Here is a 17772-nt window from a genome sequence, read left to right as displayed (position 1 = left end):
AAGAAGAGACTGGATGAGATCCTTGGATGGATAAACTCCTAAATACCAAGGAAGCGTGTCTTGCTTGTGGCTCTTCCCGCTGTGTGTCCTCGTGACAAGCTTCATTGATAAAATGCCGCTCTGCCCTGTTTCTCAAGGGGAACCTGAATGACCTGGGCAAGCTCCTCATGCAGGGCTCCTTCAACGTGTGGACGGACCACAAGAAGGGCCACAACAAGGTGAAGGACCTGGCGCGGTTCAAGCCCATGCAGAGACACCTCTTCCTGTACAACAAGACGCTGCTGTTCTGCAAGAAGCGCGAGGAGGCCTCCGAAGGGCACGAGAAGACCCCCTCGTACAGCTACAAGCACTCGCTGAAGGTGCGGTAAGACCCTGCTCCCCCGCTATCGCTCCACGCTGGGCCTGGCGGAAACCCCACTCCTCCGGAGACACGCGCGCGGGCGCCTAGCAGGGCTGCCGTAGCCGAGGGAAACCGAGCCAGGCACCCTGTCAGTCAGGTTCGGCAAGGACGGCCCAGCGGGCCTCTTCAAAACAAGGTCATCAGTACAGGCGTTGACTTTCGTTTGAAATTTTAAAAGAAATCAAAGCAGGACAAAGAATGGCTTGTATTATTCCACTGTCACTGTAGTCACGTAAGAGCCACTAGGGAAATAAAATGTAAATGATCTGACGACAAAACATGAAACGGGCAGTTCTATCACCCTGCAATTGCTGGGCCCGGCTATCGGTGTGCAGCTGGGTCCTTGCAAGCTTATTTCACATTGAAGCTCACGTTTCCCTGGTCGTGTGGGGCTTCTGACGAAGGTACGGCCACTCTGGCAGGTCTGGCCTGCAAGTCTGTTTGATCTGTGTCATGGTTAGGGGTGGGACCAGTTCGACCTCAGTCATCATAGCTTGATATAGGAAGAGTCAAGACGGCTGAGCTAATCTTCCAGGTAAGGCTGCTGGCAGGCTGTGGGGCTCAGAGGAAAGAGAACGTCTCTCACAGTGCTGCAGTGATTTCTACACGTCTTACTGTGGTTCTGCTGTTGTAAAATTGTCAGACTTTGCTGCGCTGGAACAAGGGAAAGGCATGATATACCATAACAATACTATCTATATATGTCAGTATAGTAAATGTGGTTTCCTCAGGTTCCAGTACAGTAAAAAAAAACAGTAACGCACTGGTGAAACCACAGCAAGAGAAATTTAAAACAAGAGTCAATGTGCAAAATTACCATCATAAATTTGAGAACAGCTCAAATTTACCGCCCTAAGGTTTTATGCCTTGCCCAAGCTGGTAAGCATTTTTTTAGGAATTATTACATTCCCAGAGAAATAAGGTCACAGACAGGGGCTCTTTCGTGAGATGAAGACTGTTCATGGACGAGAGAGATTTGTGTACCAGAAATGGTGATCACTGATGTAGAAGAGGATCCCCCAAGAAAACACAGAGCTACTGTATTTAGGCAGTAATTCTCTTTAGGCTGAGCGCAATAATAGATTCTTGTCATGCTGTGGGGGCGCCGAGCTTCCGGGCTCACCCAGCACAGGAGTGGAAAATCGCTGAGATGATGAACATGGAAGAGGGCGTGTGTGCTGTGGCAATGAGGTCATTCTGGATGAAAAATAAGTGGTATACAGCAAAAGGTATATGTGATCTAACATTTTACACAAAGTATCAGTTTAGCAAAGTAAAATGTGCTTGGTAACTGTAACCAAAGCTCAGGAGAAGGAGGAGCCCCCATTCCTGGCCTGTCCCTGGATCTCTAGGGACGAACACAGGCCTTTAGATCCAGCATCCTGCATGCTGACACCCCCGTCACTGCTGAAGAGGTAATCTTTACTTTAGAAACCTTTGTCCCATTGTAGAACTTAAGCAAAGTTAATGGATTGTCAGTTAAGTAATCAATCACAGAATGCAGAATGCTGGCTGAAAGCATGCCCTAACCTGAGGCAAAAGGTCTTTTGTGGAGTGTTCCTCATTTAGAGCATCGTGTTCAGAGCACAGTTCATGCTGGTCACACTTCCTGTGAAAATGCTGGTGGAGCCAGACGCTTTCAGTCGTGAGAAGGCCTGCAGTTGTGCAAACCCACTGACACTGTAGTGAGTCAGCTGCGGCATAAGAGCTGTCATGGTTTGTGTTCTTGGTGCAGATGAGTGCTGTTGGCATCACGGAAAATGTGAAGGGGGACAACAAGAAGTTCGAGGTGTGGTACAGCGGCAGAGAAGAGGTCTACATTATCCAGGTATGGTTTCCATGAGCGCCAGTGGACCTATGCGGACTGTGCAGTGGTGTGTCGAGGTGGAAACGCCTTGCATTGCTTCTGTAGATTTCAATGAGTTTGGTCCCTACTGCAAATTTAACATTTATCATGATAATTGTGCGAACACAAATATACCACAAGGGATTCTTCTGAACACTCACCTATTGCTTCTGAAATCTTATGACTTAAGATTATGACTTGCAAATGCAATGCTTATTGATTACAGTTTAGTTGCCAGTTTTATATGAAGGTCAGTGATACTGTTAACCTCATTGTTGACTTATAGTGTACAAGTCCTTGTGTAACCTTGAGAATCATGCTCATTCCTGCTGCATTGGAGTTCTGCCTGTTTCCTCAGGAGGGAGACACATTGCCTAGTATTTCTTAATTATCTTCACTTGCGCCCCAACTTTACTGCTTTACCTTTTTTTTTATTTGCTAAAATTTCCTGGCGGTAGAACCAATAGATAGCAAACAAATCAATTGAAAAACACCCATTTTTTGACCACTGTGTGGCACTGTTGAACCACTGAAGGGGTGAAGAACGCTTGTTTGCAACAGAGAGATTGGGCTGCACTGAGATATGGGACCTGCTATCCCCATTTCAGGCTCTTCAGGGATAATTCTCCATATCAAGGCACTTCGCTTACCGGCAAATAGCTTAAAAGAAGGCTTTAAAGGGACCATAGCTAATATTAAAGTCTTTATTGCTCTATAACAAGGATGCACAGCTCCAGCACTCCAGAAGCCATGAAACAGGTAATTCAACTTCTTATCTAAACAGTTAGTTTAGGGAAGTCATTAAAATCGGAGCCCGAATGAAAACGAGAAGCCGGCGTGGTCTGTGAGGATGGGAGCTGCTCGCCCTTGCTTTAGAAAGTGAGCACATAGCAACTCACCAAGGCCGGGCATCCTGCAGAAGGACCAGCCCGAATCAAAGCTCTAGCTTTGAGTCTCTAGTGTTAGGAGCTCAAGGACCGGGCCCTGGAGCACCGGGGCGCACTTGTAACAGCCTTGCCTGCCCCTTCTTGCCAGGCCCCCTCCATGGACGTGAAGAATCTGTGGGTGTCGGAGATCAGGAAGGTGCTGACTGGCCAGCTGGAAGCCTGCCGAGGTAATTCTGCCAGTCGGCCGCTAGCAAGCGCCCCAGTAAGGACAGGCTGACCTGATTAGTGCCGACTGTTGGTCAGAGTTACACTGAGAATATAGACAACAGTCTTGAGAAAGCAAATCGGAGGCTGCTTTTTCTATTCAAAGACTCGAGAACTTTAATGTTAGTCAAAATGTCCCAGAGGTGGCATATAAAAGCCTTGTTGAGAGCATCCTGGCATTTAACAGGACAGTTTGGTATGGAAACCTGGGGTTGAAAAGCAAAACCAAACTGTCCAGGATTGTGAAAATGGCAGGAAAAATAATTCGGAAAGAGCAGCCCCAGCTCTGTGACTTATATCCCCCAAGCCCGTCTGCACTCTGAGGGTGACAAGGCCTTCTCCTGTTATGCCCCCAAGCTCTGGAACTCTCTGCCCAAGGATAGAGAGTCACCTTCTCTAAACTCCTTCAAATCCAGACTCAAAACCTCCTTCTTTAGAAGAGCCTTTACTTCACTGGTTCCATTCTTTACCCCTGTGCTCCTACTATACTTAGTACCACCATCCACAGTCTCCTATGTGTATTGTATTTGTGTTTTATCTTGTGTATTCTTTTTATTTATTGTTGTTGTCATTCTGTAAAGTGCTTTGAGAAGCCACCTATTATTAATAATAATAATAATAATAAAAATAATTTATTATTATTATTATTATTATTATTATTATTATTATTATTATTATTATATCATAATGCAGTTCTTAAAATGGCAAGGAACATCACAGCTGACTCCACACACCCACTCCACTCTCAATTCATAACACTCCCATCAGAGAGACAGTACAGGGCACCAAATTCAAATATTATTCAAATTAATTATATGTCCCCCCTGCAGTAAAACTGCTCAATGAATGTCTGTAAATGTACCCCCCCATTTATATATCCATCTGTTTATCTGTTTCTGTATCACATACTGCTGCTGTGATTTTATGTGATTCTTATGCTTTGCTTGTGTTTTGTAATTCTATGGAAGAGGCAAAGACAAATTTCCACAGCGGTGGACAATCAAGTATCTGTCTCTCTCCCTCCCAGATAGTTTGCCCTTTCCGGAGACCTTTATTTTTGCACCACGTTGCTGTGTTTTCTTTCATTAAAGAGGGAGAGATTGTGTCATTTCTGTGTGGGGAAACTGACTTGAACGTCAGGACAAAGGTGGGAAGTCAGCTTCGGTGTTGTTTCCTTTGGCAGAGGCCAGTCACCTGCACCAGAGGATCACCGAGAATGTTTACCACGCTCCGATGAACACGCCCAACGCCAGGTACTGCGCTGTGTCTGTTCGGGGCTGCTTCGCTTTCTGTCGAGTGGGAATAGAGCGACACCAAGCGGACAGACAGGTTTTTCCAGGGGAGAGATACAGCACACCACCTTTATACATGCCCCCTTTTTCACGGTTGTTCATTTTATGAAAATTTGGATACTACGAAGCAAGTGAATTGTTACGCGCATTTCGAATAGCGAAAGTCAGCTTCGACACAACGAAGAACCGACGCAAAGAAAAATGTTGAAACCAAACGTAGAGAGTGACGAGGAAATCGTCCCATGTTGAATGCACACATCACCCTCCGCTAATGGGTGAGGGAGGAGCAGCAGCGTGAGGCTACCGAGCGGCATTTAGCGACGCCGACTTGGCAGCGCCTTTCAAAATACAGGTTCCCTAAACCTGCCTCAGGAAAAAAAAATCCGGGACAAGATAAAGTCACATTTATAGCACGACATCAATTTGTAGATCCTCAAAACTGGGTGGAATGTGATAAAGAGGCCCACAGCTAATACGAAATTGCCGTTCTTCATTCTTTTTTTTTGCTTTCTTGTAATCTTTTTGGTAGTTTTATATCACTTCCTATTTGCAAATTGACACAGGGCTGTGCACTGGTGGACAGGAAACACTCATTCCTGCCCAAATAAAAATGTGTGCCCCTCCAAAAGTAGCTCAGATCTATTTTACCTACCCACAGCTAGTAGTGCATAACCATTGTTTGGTCAGATGAGCGTCTTTGCCAATGCTGCTGTGGTCTACAGACTACGTCCTGTTCTCAGACTGGGACTGGGGGCGACCTCAGCTGGGAGGTCGCATCCTTCTCCGAGTGCCGCTTGCTGTTGTGTGCACTCTTACGTTTCGTGTAGCAAAACTTGTGGTTTAGACTTTATCATGGACCCCGAAGGTGTTCAGAAAATGAAAACTGTGAGTGTGCGTATGTAATTACACAAAAAGCAATTCAAGTGGTTACTGTATAGTACTGTACTTGGGTATAACTAGGTAAGCAGTATTGTTTTTATTACTAAAAAGACAAACCGCAATATGAATGTGAGTTGTTATTGTTTATTTTGTCATTTTTGGTGAAAAAAGGTAAAAGTAGAGGTGACCTTTTTGTGGTCCCGAACGGATTGTAATTTTTCCCCATAAGAAATAATGAAACAGTTTTTACATTTTTTTAAAGAATTTGACTGTTGAACTGATCAGTAATGTGTGCGTCTCACCGGTTAATATTTTGCAGAAAAATTAGGAAATCGGCTTTCAAGCAGGACAGCGTTAAGTCGGAGTCCTCCAGCCCGGAAAGTGTGAGCCGGAGGAGTGGTCTCGCCAGTCCCGGAACCAGGCAGAAGAGAGGTAGGGCCTGCCGACACAGCACACTCACAGAACCAGAACAGAACCCGCAGTCTGGCTTGGCCCGGAGACCCTGGTGCAGAGCACGACAAGCTCCGGTAACGCCCTGCCAATGATCCGGGACTGTGTCCCAAAATGAAGTGATGCTGTTACCTGTTTTCCATTCCTCCAGAAGATTTCCAGATAACTTTTGAAAGTGCCGTCAGAAAATGGCAAGACAAGACTGGCAAGAAATTATATATATATATTAGATAATATATATATACAATCTACATCTACAATTTCTTGTATTAGGAATTTGTCTTTTCGCATGCCCCATCTTGCTCTCCATGAGACACACAGACAGGGAGAGAAGCTGGGGGTCAGAGTGCAGGGTCAGCCATTTATACAGCGCCCCTGGAACAGTTGGGGTGAAGGGCCTTGCTCAGGGGCCCAACGGAGTAGGATTCCTCTTCCGGCCGCGGGATACAAACCAACAACCTTCCAGCCACAGGCGCAGATCCTTAGCTCCAGAACCACCGCACTGCCCTCACATTATTAATCCTGATTTGTCAAACATCCTGAATGCCTTTGTTTTATAGTGTTTACGTACTGCTATTTTTGAACTCCTGTCTTAGAGACAGCTGGCTAGGTGTCACCTGAGCTGTGTCACTCACTGCTCACCAACAGAACTCAGAAAGACACTGAAGAAAAGCCCGTCAGCACACTCTCCCCTCTTTAGTGAAACTGGAGCAGCCAGTCTCTCTTTAAAGACCAGGGGAGTTCTGTCCACGCCCCTGTACTAAGGTATTCGATATTCCCGAGTGCAAGAAAGGAGATCATTATCCCATATAAAACACTGGGTCATGGGCTTTTTACATTTGCTGAATTGAAAATGAGGTGCAAAAAAAAATGTTTGTTTTCTCAGAATATTATGCTGCAGAATATAGATGTTTAAAATCATGCTCCCTGGCAAATAATGCAGGAAGCAAGAGGGCATTTTCACTATTGATTGCCAATCAGATGTTTCAGTTTGGTATCTCACTTTAGTGCCTTTATTCTGAAGAACGTGCTGCCAAACGAAGACAATTAGTAAACGAGATGATTTATTCTTTGTCTATTCAGGCATCAACTTCGATATTCAGTCTCAAGTTTAATGGCACAATGGCTCTTAAAGCGTTGTACCATTGTTCTATAGATCTGTACGTTCACAGGACCCAACCAATATCCAATATGCAAGTTTCAAGCCTGGTTGGATCTGTGGGCTTATTTTGCTGAAGGCAGGTCAGGACCCACTGTGCTGGTTTCCAGTGGGTCCTCTCTTTCCCATTGATGTAACTCTGGCCAACAGCTTTATTCATCTAAGGCCTCATACAGCTGTCCTCGTACACGTCGGATGAGCTAGTGCCCACTTTCATCCCTCTCATGAAGTCCAAAAGTCTCATGGTTGTTGTATGAGGTTTTTTTTAACATATAGAAAGCCAAGTTACACTTTTTCAAGAAAAGTGTTGTATTTCAATGGGAGGTCCAAACTTTTATAGTAATTTTAAAATATTGTTAATTTTATTTTACAATTCCAGAGCTGCACTGATTTGCTTTTTTTCCAGCTCTAGGGTGTTCAATGTTGTCAGTCCTTTTGATGCTTATTTTATTTGCCATTTGATGTATTTGATGATGTACTTGATTGATATCATCCAACTGGAGCAGCAGGAATCGAGGGAGACCTTAGATTTTTTTTTCGGTTTTATTTCTTTATTTCCAGAGCTTGCTGCCTGGTCTCGCATTTCTCTAGTCCTGTGGGCTTCACCATGCCTTTGCATTCTCCTTCACGGCTCACTAGTTAGGCACGAAATGACTCGCGCTGGCAACAGTGTACTATCACCTCTAGCTGAGAAGTGTTTACTGACTGGCAAGAGCCAAGCCTTAAAGCATGACGACCCTTCCCAGCAGGCTGCAGGAGACAGCTGCAGCAGGGCCTGAGCAGCCAGAGCACTGACTGCTTCCAAACCGCACTTCCAGTAGCATGAGAAGAAGACATCCCGAGGAAGTCGGATAGTGGTCATTGATTTTCGGATTGACTTGGCATGAAGGTTTTATTTTGGGTGCAAGCTCAAGGGGTAGATGAACGAGTTTGCCCAGACAGGAGCCCACAGGGCACACAGTAAGAACCCCTGCAAGAGCCAGTGGTGAAAGGTGCCTGGGTCAAGGCGAAGGCGCGTGTTGGAAATGCTGCTCATGCCTTAAGGCTTTGCTGGATGCTGCCGCTGGCGCGAGGTACCCCGAGCTTCTGGCACTGTCCTGTCCTGCCTCACCTCTGCCTCTCCCTCTCCTCTCCTAGCCGATGCCTCCGCCAGTCATAATCTTGAGCGTTCCGCTCTTGCTAAAAAGCGCTTCACATTGCAGGGTCTTTCCAACCGCAGGCCTCAAGCTCAAGGTAAAGCACGGCCGCCCATTCGGGGTGACCTCTGACCCCGGTCTGTGTGTCGCCTGTCCACTCTCCCCCAGCTCCATCCTCCACACATCTCAGGGCCTTGATTTGTCTTTCTAGTCCTGGATTTCACTTTATTTATTGTCTTTTCCCTTAATAACAAAGATCATTCAAACCCAAAAAACAATATAAAGCAAAAGGCTTTGCTGTTTATCTGTTTAAAGTTAGTGGCAAAGTTGAACTTTTGCAATGGAACGCGCTTTCCAGCACCAGTTCAAAACCAGCCTTTCTAACCTTTCTAGTTCAAAACCAACCTTTCTTTTGTTACTTCTATATTGCTTTTTATTAATTAAAAAAGCTATCCAAGAATAAGATTATAAAGCTTATTTGTGAATGTTAATAGAGCTATAACACAAATGAGATTATTTAGATTGGTGCAGGTTTCTCTTTATGTTCCCGATGTTCTTGTTGTGCTAGTAAGGCTATTTGTTTTGTTTAATCCATGTTTTTAGAATTTCTAAGTAAATCAAAACATTAGCATGCTTAACATCACTCATTTGGCATTGATAATTCTGCATCACCTTATTTATAATGGAAAAATACTTGATGAAGATGAAAGGACACATTTATACTTGGTTTGCTGGTGTAACAGCAGCCGGAGAGTTTCGGTTGTCAATAATTTCATCTCGTTAGCATTTTCTGCATTGATTCTTCATCTGTGCTTGTGGGTCAGCAGCTGCTGAGAGAATCTGCCATTTCTCATGCTTTTACTGTCTTTACCATTATTAAATATTTGCCGGTCTGAAAGCAACTAACAAGACGCTCAGATCCATTGAACTTGGTTATTAAGTAGAATTAAATAAACCTCCACTGCAGTACTAGCTCGGGTCAGAAACGTGCTCCAGCAGATAAGCTAGCTTTTGTTAAAAAGATGTAGTGGAGGAGCATCAGGCTGAATTGTGTGAGCGCCTCATTTAGTTCTTGCTGCTTACTGTTCACAAAGCTTTCATGTTCTCTTCCCTGGCTGACTAATTGCTAACCCTCCCATGCTTCTCGCCTTAGAATCCCAGCCTAAGGAGGCAGATGGCACACGCCGCTTCTCCTTAGCGTCCTCTATCAGTGCCTCAGCTACTAGACGCACAAAAGGTACCTGATTGCCAGCAGTTCTCCATCACAGTGCTTGCAAAGAGCCTAGATGAGATACAGGACAGGTCCTTTGTTAGGGGACAAATGAAACCTGTCGCCGAGGTCGTTTCTGCACAGAGCCAGCAAGCAAATGCAAAACTGGAGAAATGAAAATTATGTACCGTATAAATACAATGAAGCACTACCACATGCACATGCATGGACAGACACAAACATCCGCAGACAACATGGAGAATCTCACTGGTGCCCAGTGCTGCGGTTTTGGATAAGCTGACATCTTGAATGTACTTTCAGAAAACATTCCTAGTCTAATTTTACTACCTTTAACAGTTTATTTGCTATTATCACATATGTTTTATTTGCTAAGGAGATGATTTTATCCAGGGCTACTTAAAATGTATACAAATTGTACATTATGTGTAAGAACGAAGGAAAAGAATCATATGGCTTTGTACCTCTGTCCTGCTTTTATTTCTGTTATTTGGAATTAACAATGTTTTCTACCAATATAATTTTGACCTTGTACACCTTGCCTCATGCCTAATTTACAGTGTCAACACGTTTGTGTCTCTTTCTCTTTAATGTGTGCTGCTCTGCTCAGGCCCCCTTGCCTCTAGCCTAAAAGCTAAGAGGCATGAGATAAAGAGTGACCCCACCCCGCTGGGGTACGAAGGTATTGCTCCTTACGTCCACATGCATGTTGTTGGGACAGGAAGCTCGCTGGTTGTCTGTGTTGCTCGAGCTGTGTTGTCTGTATTGTGGTGATACTGGTATACTGGATGTCTTTACCTGTTTCAGCTTCCTGTAGTGCATGATGTCTATTAGCTTGTGCTGTCCCTGGCTGTGGAATATGTTATCTATTGTTTGGCATGGTGCACTCTGAAACAGGGGGGTGTTGCTTGCTTTCTTCCTCAGGTGTGGGGATCACATAGGGGACACCAAGGGTGCTTTCAGCAAAAGGGAAGTGCTATCACTCTCAGGCAGTGAAGGGGCATCATGTTCTGGCCCTCAAAGTTCACAGTCCAGCAGGTTTTGCAGGTTCTCTTCACTCACAGACAGCTGAAGACAGCTGGATCCAGCTGAGGCTCGGTCTGGACCAATGTGACGCTTTTCTAGACATGTGATGCAGGTGGTCATTTAGAGGAACCTGGACAAAACTGCTGGATTGCTGGCTTCAGGGCCAGAGATTCAGGGCGTAGAGGGCTGGTCCCGCTGTTCTTCAGTCTCCAGGACAGGGCTTGCTGCTGGCCAGGGCATCTGCATTCCATCTCTCCGTAGTGGGAGAGAGAGGGATCATCTTCCTCAGGGATGCTGTGTCTCTCCCATGCACTACGAGTCACTGTGCATAAGGAGGAATAAGCAGGAAGCTCAGCGTCCTGTCACAAGGGAAAGCTATAGATTTAAGAACAGCTCTCGTCTGCCCTACTACGCACAACTTGTTATATTATGATAAATATCATTGTGAAACCACAGATACATGTATTGCGAAATAAAAACAAAACATACAGCTTAATGCAGCAGCAAGTTGGTTCTGTTTCTGATGTAAGTAGGAAAGTTTAGAATCTGAGTGGTTGGAATGATCCATCGCTGGCTCTGCGGCTGTTCTGTAAGGTTTCCTTTTCCCTCCCAGATACTTTGCGTGACGCTATCCCTTCTGAAAGCAAGCGTCACAGCACTGCGAGTACAAACTCTGCTGTGCCTAGATCTGCCTCCCAAACAGGTAATCGAACATTACAACAGGCTCGTCCTGCATCACCTGCCTTGACTCAATCTGTGATGTCTTTTCTTCTCATGGTGTTTTTCCCTGTTTTGTTGCTCAATGGTGTCTGATATTCTGTACAAGCAGCAGCATTTACTGCAATGCCTTTTTTTATTTGGAGGAATCTTCATTACAGCACATTTCAAAGAACATAATCCATGTGTTCATTTCTAATTTACTTTTTTTTCTGGAGTATCACAAATTTCAGGGAATGGAAGGGATGTTCACTGGCTTGTCTGTTTCATTGAGCTCAGTCTTGCCAGGCTTGTACTAGAGATACCCTGCTGGTACTGGGCAGCATCACAGTTTTACTGTGTCAATTTGTTTATCTTAAAGGGTGGACCAGTAGGCATATTTCTTCAGCGGACACCTACGAAGATTTTGAAACTATCCTCTCCAGTACAGAGGAACTGTCCAACTCTTCGGATGCAGAGGAGCCCAACAGTAAAAATGTAAGTGTGGTTACGTGCAGCTCACCAGGTGAACTTTCTTATTCCCACGTGCATTCCTGGTAAGCTCTCAGAAACCCCTCCGAAGACTTTTGTTAATTGTTTTCACAATTCTGGATCCTCATTAGCGCTGATTGAGTACTTGACATTTTAAAAGGCAAGGAAAGGGAAAAAGGATTAGCACAGAAGGTCTCCCTTGTGTCTCAATTGACAGAATTTCGGCTTCAATTATAATTGTGCTGATGTATGAGAAGGCAGATCTGTTTTAATGGGACCAGTACATAATTGGTCTCCATTGTTGTAAGGAGTCAATGGAGATGAATGTTTCTTGGTGTTTAAAGAGAGAAAAAGTGACAGCCACCACCTCTAAATCACCACCCTCTGCCTTCCCTCTCTCTCTCCTGCCCTCTGTTAGGGGGACCCTGCTCTTTTTCAAGTTCAGCTGACATACGAGGCGAAAACATCGGAGGAGCTGTCTCTGGAGTCGGGAGATTTAGTGCAGTTTCTGGAGGAAGCAGAGAACCGACACTGGTGAGTGATGAGAGAGCCGCCTCATTCATAACAGGGCTCCCACTGGGCGCAGAGCACATTTCGTACAGAAGCACACAGCACTGCCCCACTCGCAAGAGACACCCTTCCTCTTTCTCCCCAACGGTGGGCAAACATGCCTATTCACTAGTACAGCAAGGAGACGCTGTGTGCCTCACGGATTTTTAAACAAAGGGTATAAAAATATAGAATAGATGGAGCTTTTTATTCTTCTGCACCAAGTTTCACTCACTCAATATGTTATCAGTCTATATCATTTAGTGACTTTCATGATTTCATCTCAAAGTACTGTACAGCAACTTGGTGTACAGCAAAACAGTAAATGAATGTGATAAACATATTTCAACCATGCTTAATTTACATGAACATGAAATCCAGAAATCAGGAGTGCTGGAAACACTGCTTTGTAAAGTGTCCTTTAGCCACTCAAATGTAATGTTGGCCCTGACAGGGGCTCTTTAATGTCCTTAACTTTGCACTTACTAAGCACATAAAGTGTAAATTAATACAGATTATGAAAACACTTTATGTTGAAAACATGCACATGTAATGGCCATGGGTTTCAGCCATTAATTTCAAAATCCCCACTAATTATGAAAATAGAGTATATTAAATCACAGAATTGTGAATTGTATTCTCTTGCAACTGGAAGAGGTTCATTTTGTCATAAACATAGAAGAACTTTCCAAAATCCACTGCCAATGTAATTGGATTTAAGAAACCATTCTAAATTGGGATAGAGCTTGTGCAACAGTATTTTGTCTCATACTGCATTCAAGGTACATTTTAGTTATTATATTTATTTATTTTGAGTATGTCCACATTTCATCACACTGTGCACATTAATTACTTATTTAATAAAAATCTTCATTCATCTGCATCTTTTGGATTTGGTGCTAAACCAAAACTCTTCCTCACCCTTTCTAATGAAACTACTAATACATTTCTTTAAAACTGTGATTAATTCTGTAACTCTTGTATTACCAAAAATAATCTAGAATATAAATGCAAGGCCAAAAAATAAACAGGTGATTGGTATTGTCCATTTTATAGACTACGCCAGTGTTACCCTTTCAATTTTTCAGGTTCTGAAATCTGAAAAAAAAAGCAGACAGTCTACAACACAGTTGAATTGACCTTTTTATTTGCATATGTATATTTTGTCCCCATTGAAATGTATACAGGTGAACAGAATCATCAGTTAGTGACAGATAGTCTGTACCTACATAATATTTCAGCTCCATGGCGTGTTTCACAGGACTGTCTGCAGAACATGCTTGCAGAATAAACTGCGTGTTTACATCTGAAATTAGGACAGTGCACCTGCTAAATTTGTCGGTCACATTAACGCTGTGTTCTGCCTGCTGGCACTTCAAAGCCAGATTCCAAGCTGTAAGAGAGGATTTGCAGAATGACACCCGGAAGACAAAATGAACATTACCGACAAAATCTACTAAATTGTGCGGTTAACTTAGTATAGCTAAAAAATTTAGTGTATCTGATCAATAATGCAGTGAAAATACTCAAGGTGCACAAATAAACTGGAAATACAGTAAAATTGTGAAATGCCATTTGTTTATTAAATTGTATGGGCTATAAATGAGCCGAAGTGGATTTAAGTGAGTAATATTTTTAAGCAAGGAAATGTCATTTGTAAGAATGAGAGGAGTCCATTCAGCCCATCCTGCTGTCTGGTAGTTAGTAGTTAATTAATCCAGTGATCATGATAACAGTTTCAAGAACATGGCAGACCCTGCGCTCTGACCCCAAGCCTCTCTCCCTGTCTGTGTCTCCATGGAGAAAAGCTGGGGTATGCGAAAAGATGAATTCCTAATGCAAGAAATTGTATAGGGCTAATAAAGAAACATTAACGTAAAGAAGTGCCTCCTGTTCTCGGTTCCAAATAGTTTACTCTTGTGTCTGCTGGTGTGTGGTTAGTTGTTGATTCTGAAAAGTCTGCTGGGAAAATTCATGTCAATGAGTCACCTTCTTCTAATCCAAATCAATGATCACTCTGAAACCCACCCCTGTGGTAAGCCCTCAATTGAACTGAACATTCTTTTTCGTATTTTAGGCTAGTCAAGACCCTTTTAACTGAGAAGACAGGTTTGGTTCCGTCCAGCATATTGCTGTCTGCAGGAGGAGTTCACATAAACAGTAATACTGGTACATCTTATTAAATACTTAATGCCATTTGTAACAGCTAGTGAAACAGGTTGCAGCCCACAGTATTTGATAATACGTTATGTAGTAGAGATATTTAAAATAAAAAACAGGGAACTAAATAGCAGGTTGAAAGCTAAATGAGTGCAGCATGCATTGTCTCTTTTCCCATTCTGCTAACCCCTTACTTGCAATATTCATGGTCTTTACTTTCCTGGTGGCTTGGCTCTTTTCACTCTTCATAACAAGTGCCTTTCATCCTTTATTGGTGTGAAATAGATTAAATGGAACCATATCCATTTTGTATTGTACTAATGTGTTTGTTTTTATCACGAGACCCTGGAAGGTGTTGTGATGATACAGTTAGAGAAGAGCCCCCATAGCTGAGAACAGCCTGTATCCCTTCAGTGTGTTTTGCTGTAGAGCAGGAGTCACAGGTTAAGTTCCTGGAGGGCCTGGAGTCTTCTGGTTTTTGTTCCAACCACGTTCTCAGTTCCATACATGATCTAATTATTTAATTAGCTATATAAGTGTAATGCTTCTAACCAGAATCCAAAGTGATTTGTACTGTAGGTAGCTGTACCTTAATGAAGCGAGATGTGTTGTGCAGCCAACTGTAAAAAAGTCCTTACCAAAAATCCTGTACAGGTCTAATTCAGAAAATAATTAGGTTAATTGTTTAATCGACTCCTTAGGTTGGAACGAAACCCAGAAGACAACAGGCCCCCCAGGAGCCGAGCCCGAGACCCCGCTTGAGTCAGGTGGTAGCTTGAGGTCTCCTCCACTGTTACATCCTGCTGTTCTGGAACCTTTCGGTTTCCCCCGAGCCTGTCTGGCATTTCCATCCCTGTATTCCCGGGGACTGGCCTGGCCACACGACTGCATTGGCTTGCAGTGTATTCAGCCAGAGAACAACCCAGCAGCCCAGGACAGTAAAGTTAGATAGTGCTGTCACTCGTGCAGGAACACCGTGCGCTTTCCCGAGCGTCTGCAGCGGCCGCCTGCTGTCTCGCACAGACAGAGTCGTTTCAAAACGCCGCGTTGCCATTCGTTTCTCCGCCTTCTTAACCGCCGTTCCCCTTTCCAGATTTTTTCAGCGACATGTGCACGGCCGCTCTCGCCGACACGGAAGAGAAGGAAAGCGAGCGCGCTGGACAGATGGCGACGGAGTTGAGGGCTGGGAGTTGAAACCGAGGGGATTCTCAGTCGTCTTTCACCTTCTGGCTTTCTTGTGTGCCACGCGGGTCTGGAGCTTGCAGGCTGCCTTCAATCCACCCTCCCAGAGGAGTCCTCTAGCGGAAGCTGCTTTGCTTATTGTAACTAAAGGCTCCAGGTTCCAATCTGCCTGTATTGTCCAAAGAGCTGCTACGTCTGCTGCCATTGGGTAGTAAACCAGACACCCTCTCAGCTGCTACGTCCTGTACAGAAGCTCTCCTTCCAGGCGAAGAAATAGCACAAAAAGTGGTGCTTTATGCTTTGATTCAGCGCTGTTGCAGTGCCTTTCCGTTCCACAGTTCCAGTAACGTGCCGCTGCTCCTTCCCTTCCTGGCTGTAACTCGGCAGAGCCGCGTGTGTGGCAGGAGGTTGCAACAGCAAGCTGGGACAGCTGAGAGGACCAGGTCTGTCAGCGTCTGTTGAGCCTGAATACAGACATCGATAGTGTGGCGACGGAGATAAAGGCCCTGCAGCTCTGGTTCTCACTGTGTTTAGCTGCGCTCCAGCCTGGCGACTGTAACACTCTGCTGAGGGAGAGGGTGATGTTGTGAGTAGTTCCTGTGTGGTTGTTGGTGTCACTGTTTCCCTCTCCTCTCCTTTGGCAATATGGACAAGAACAGCACAAGCAGAAACAGGCCATATCCGGTCTGCGGTGCATGGATTTCTGCGTCCTGCGAAAACTGAGCACTTTTGGACAAAGACCAGTCACCAAATAGAAAGTTATTTGTGACTTGCCATCTGTGAGAAAAGTAATTCTTTGAACAGTACAGGTTTACCTCTCATTTTTGAAGAAGCATTCACTCTTGGCTATATTTCATCTGAACGTGCTGTATTTGTTTTCAGGCTTAGTGTTTTGCTTGTGTGAAGTTCTCGTGTACTTCTCGCAGCCACAATATTCAGTTTGATCTGAGAGTAGCATATGTTATATATATATATTTTATAAATATTTCTGTGTGTCAGGATATTAGCATTTTTACTAGACATACTCTTCAATGTTTAGTAAAATGTGAACTGTAGAAAACCATTACAAGAGCAAAACACTCTTGCGTTCAGAATACACTGTTACGCTGGGAACACTGTCACAGTGAGAGGCTGCTAGTTAGCTGCCATGAAGACGTGATGCATACATAACGAGACAAGTGTAGCAAATTGCTAAGAATAAAGTCATGCGCACATTTTGATTAAACAGATCATTATCAGTAGTTTATAAACTTCAGGTTTTGATCATTTTCAAATATAATTTCTCGTATCAGTTTTTTTGTAACGCAGAATAATTCATCTTCACTGTACTCTGCTTCACATGGGCATTACGAATTGTCCTGAACTCCTTTACGTGAGCTAGCCATTACTTGTCAATGATAAGCTTTATGATAGATGACCAGGAATGTTTCTTTATTTTCAAAATTACAGCAGTTTTGTTAAAACATATTCAAGGTGTTTGTGGGACTTGTGCCTGAGAACTTACAGTAGGGGCCTTTTGATTTTGCTACTTGTTCTAGTGGATTGAATGTAATTTTATCTTTTAATGGTGGTGTAAAAAGAGATACCCTAAAATTCTGGTCTTTACTTTTGTGACCAAAAACAAAATCAAGGTGTTGCATTGTCTTGATGTTTCTTAAAGCATTTCTACTGAGGCAGACCATTCAGGCACAGTCTTTTTCATTCAGAAATTGTGAAGCTCCTTCTGCTAACTTTTGTCTGTATTTATTTGAAAGGATAAAAAAAAAAACTTGGAATCCTAGACTGCAAACTGCATTTTGTATATGTATGAGCAATGTCATTGGATATACTGTGTAAATGACCTTTCTGTACATTTTTAAACATATTGAAATTACAATGCGTTGTTAAAAGAAGGTGTCTGTGTCTTCTTGTCGGCTCATGATGGATGCCATTCAGGTACAGTGGAATGCATACAGCACATCATTATAACTCTGTGCTGTCAGCTGCTGCTCCGGCGAGGAACAGAAAAGACCATTAATGTGGGCCTTAAAGCGTAATGTATTCCTTCGGTTGGTGGTAGGTACTAACTTTTTATCTGCTTTCTTCTGTCGGGATTAAATTATATATAAAAGATATGCACATTGTAA

The 17772-nt window shown here is 43.7% G+C and overlaps 1 protein-coding gene across 10 annotated transcripts in view; it reads left to right on the top strand.

Annotated features, from left to right (window-relative positions):
* The window catches only part of mcf2l2 (MCF.2 cell line derived transforming sequence-like 2), a 77218-nt gene extending 59680 nt beyond the window's left edge, over nt 1-17538 (top strand). For 5 of the 10 annotated variants that reach the window (XM_088621909.1, XM_088621938.1, XM_088621900.1 and 2 more), the window contains exons 22-34: nt 138-359; nt 2136-2228; nt 3282-3360; nt 4581-4650; nt 5888-6000; nt 8315-8410; nt 9467-9550; nt 10152-10223; nt 11181-11270; nt 11646-11761; nt 12174-12289; nt 14382-14473; nt 15558-17538. In XM_088621909.1, coding sequence (XP_088478035.1) covers nt 138-359; nt 2136-2228; nt 3282-3360; nt 4581-4650; nt 5888-6000; nt 8315-8410; nt 9467-9550; nt 10152-10223; nt 11181-11270; nt 11646-11761; nt 12174-12289; nt 14382-14473; nt 15558-15658 — 1344 coding nt within the window. In that variant the 3' untranslated portion in view covers nt 15659-17538. The remainder of the gene's footprint in view (nt 1-137; nt 360-2135; nt 2229-3281; nt 3361-4580; nt 4651-5887; nt 6001-8314; nt 8411-9466; nt 9551-10151; nt 10224-11180; nt 11271-11645; nt 11762-12173; nt 12290-14381; nt 14474-15557) is intronic. The other 5 variants (XM_088621919.1, XM_088621955.1, XM_088621947.1 and 2 more) reach the window with 5 other exon arrangements.
* Nucleotides 17539-17772: the final 234 nt, after the last annotated feature.

Source organism: Lepisosteus platostomus, chromosome 2 (assembly GCF_059453375.1).
Source record: "Lepisosteus platostomus isolate fLepPlt1 chromosome 2, fLepPlt1.hap1, whole genome shotgun sequence".
NCBI classification, from domain to species: domain Eukaryota; kingdom Metazoa; phylum Chordata; class Actinopteri; order Semionotiformes; family Lepisosteidae; genus Lepisosteus; species Lepisosteus platostomus.
The sequence above is the reverse complement of the archived record's forward strand: the minus strand, read 5'-3'. Positions and strand labels throughout refer to the sequence as shown.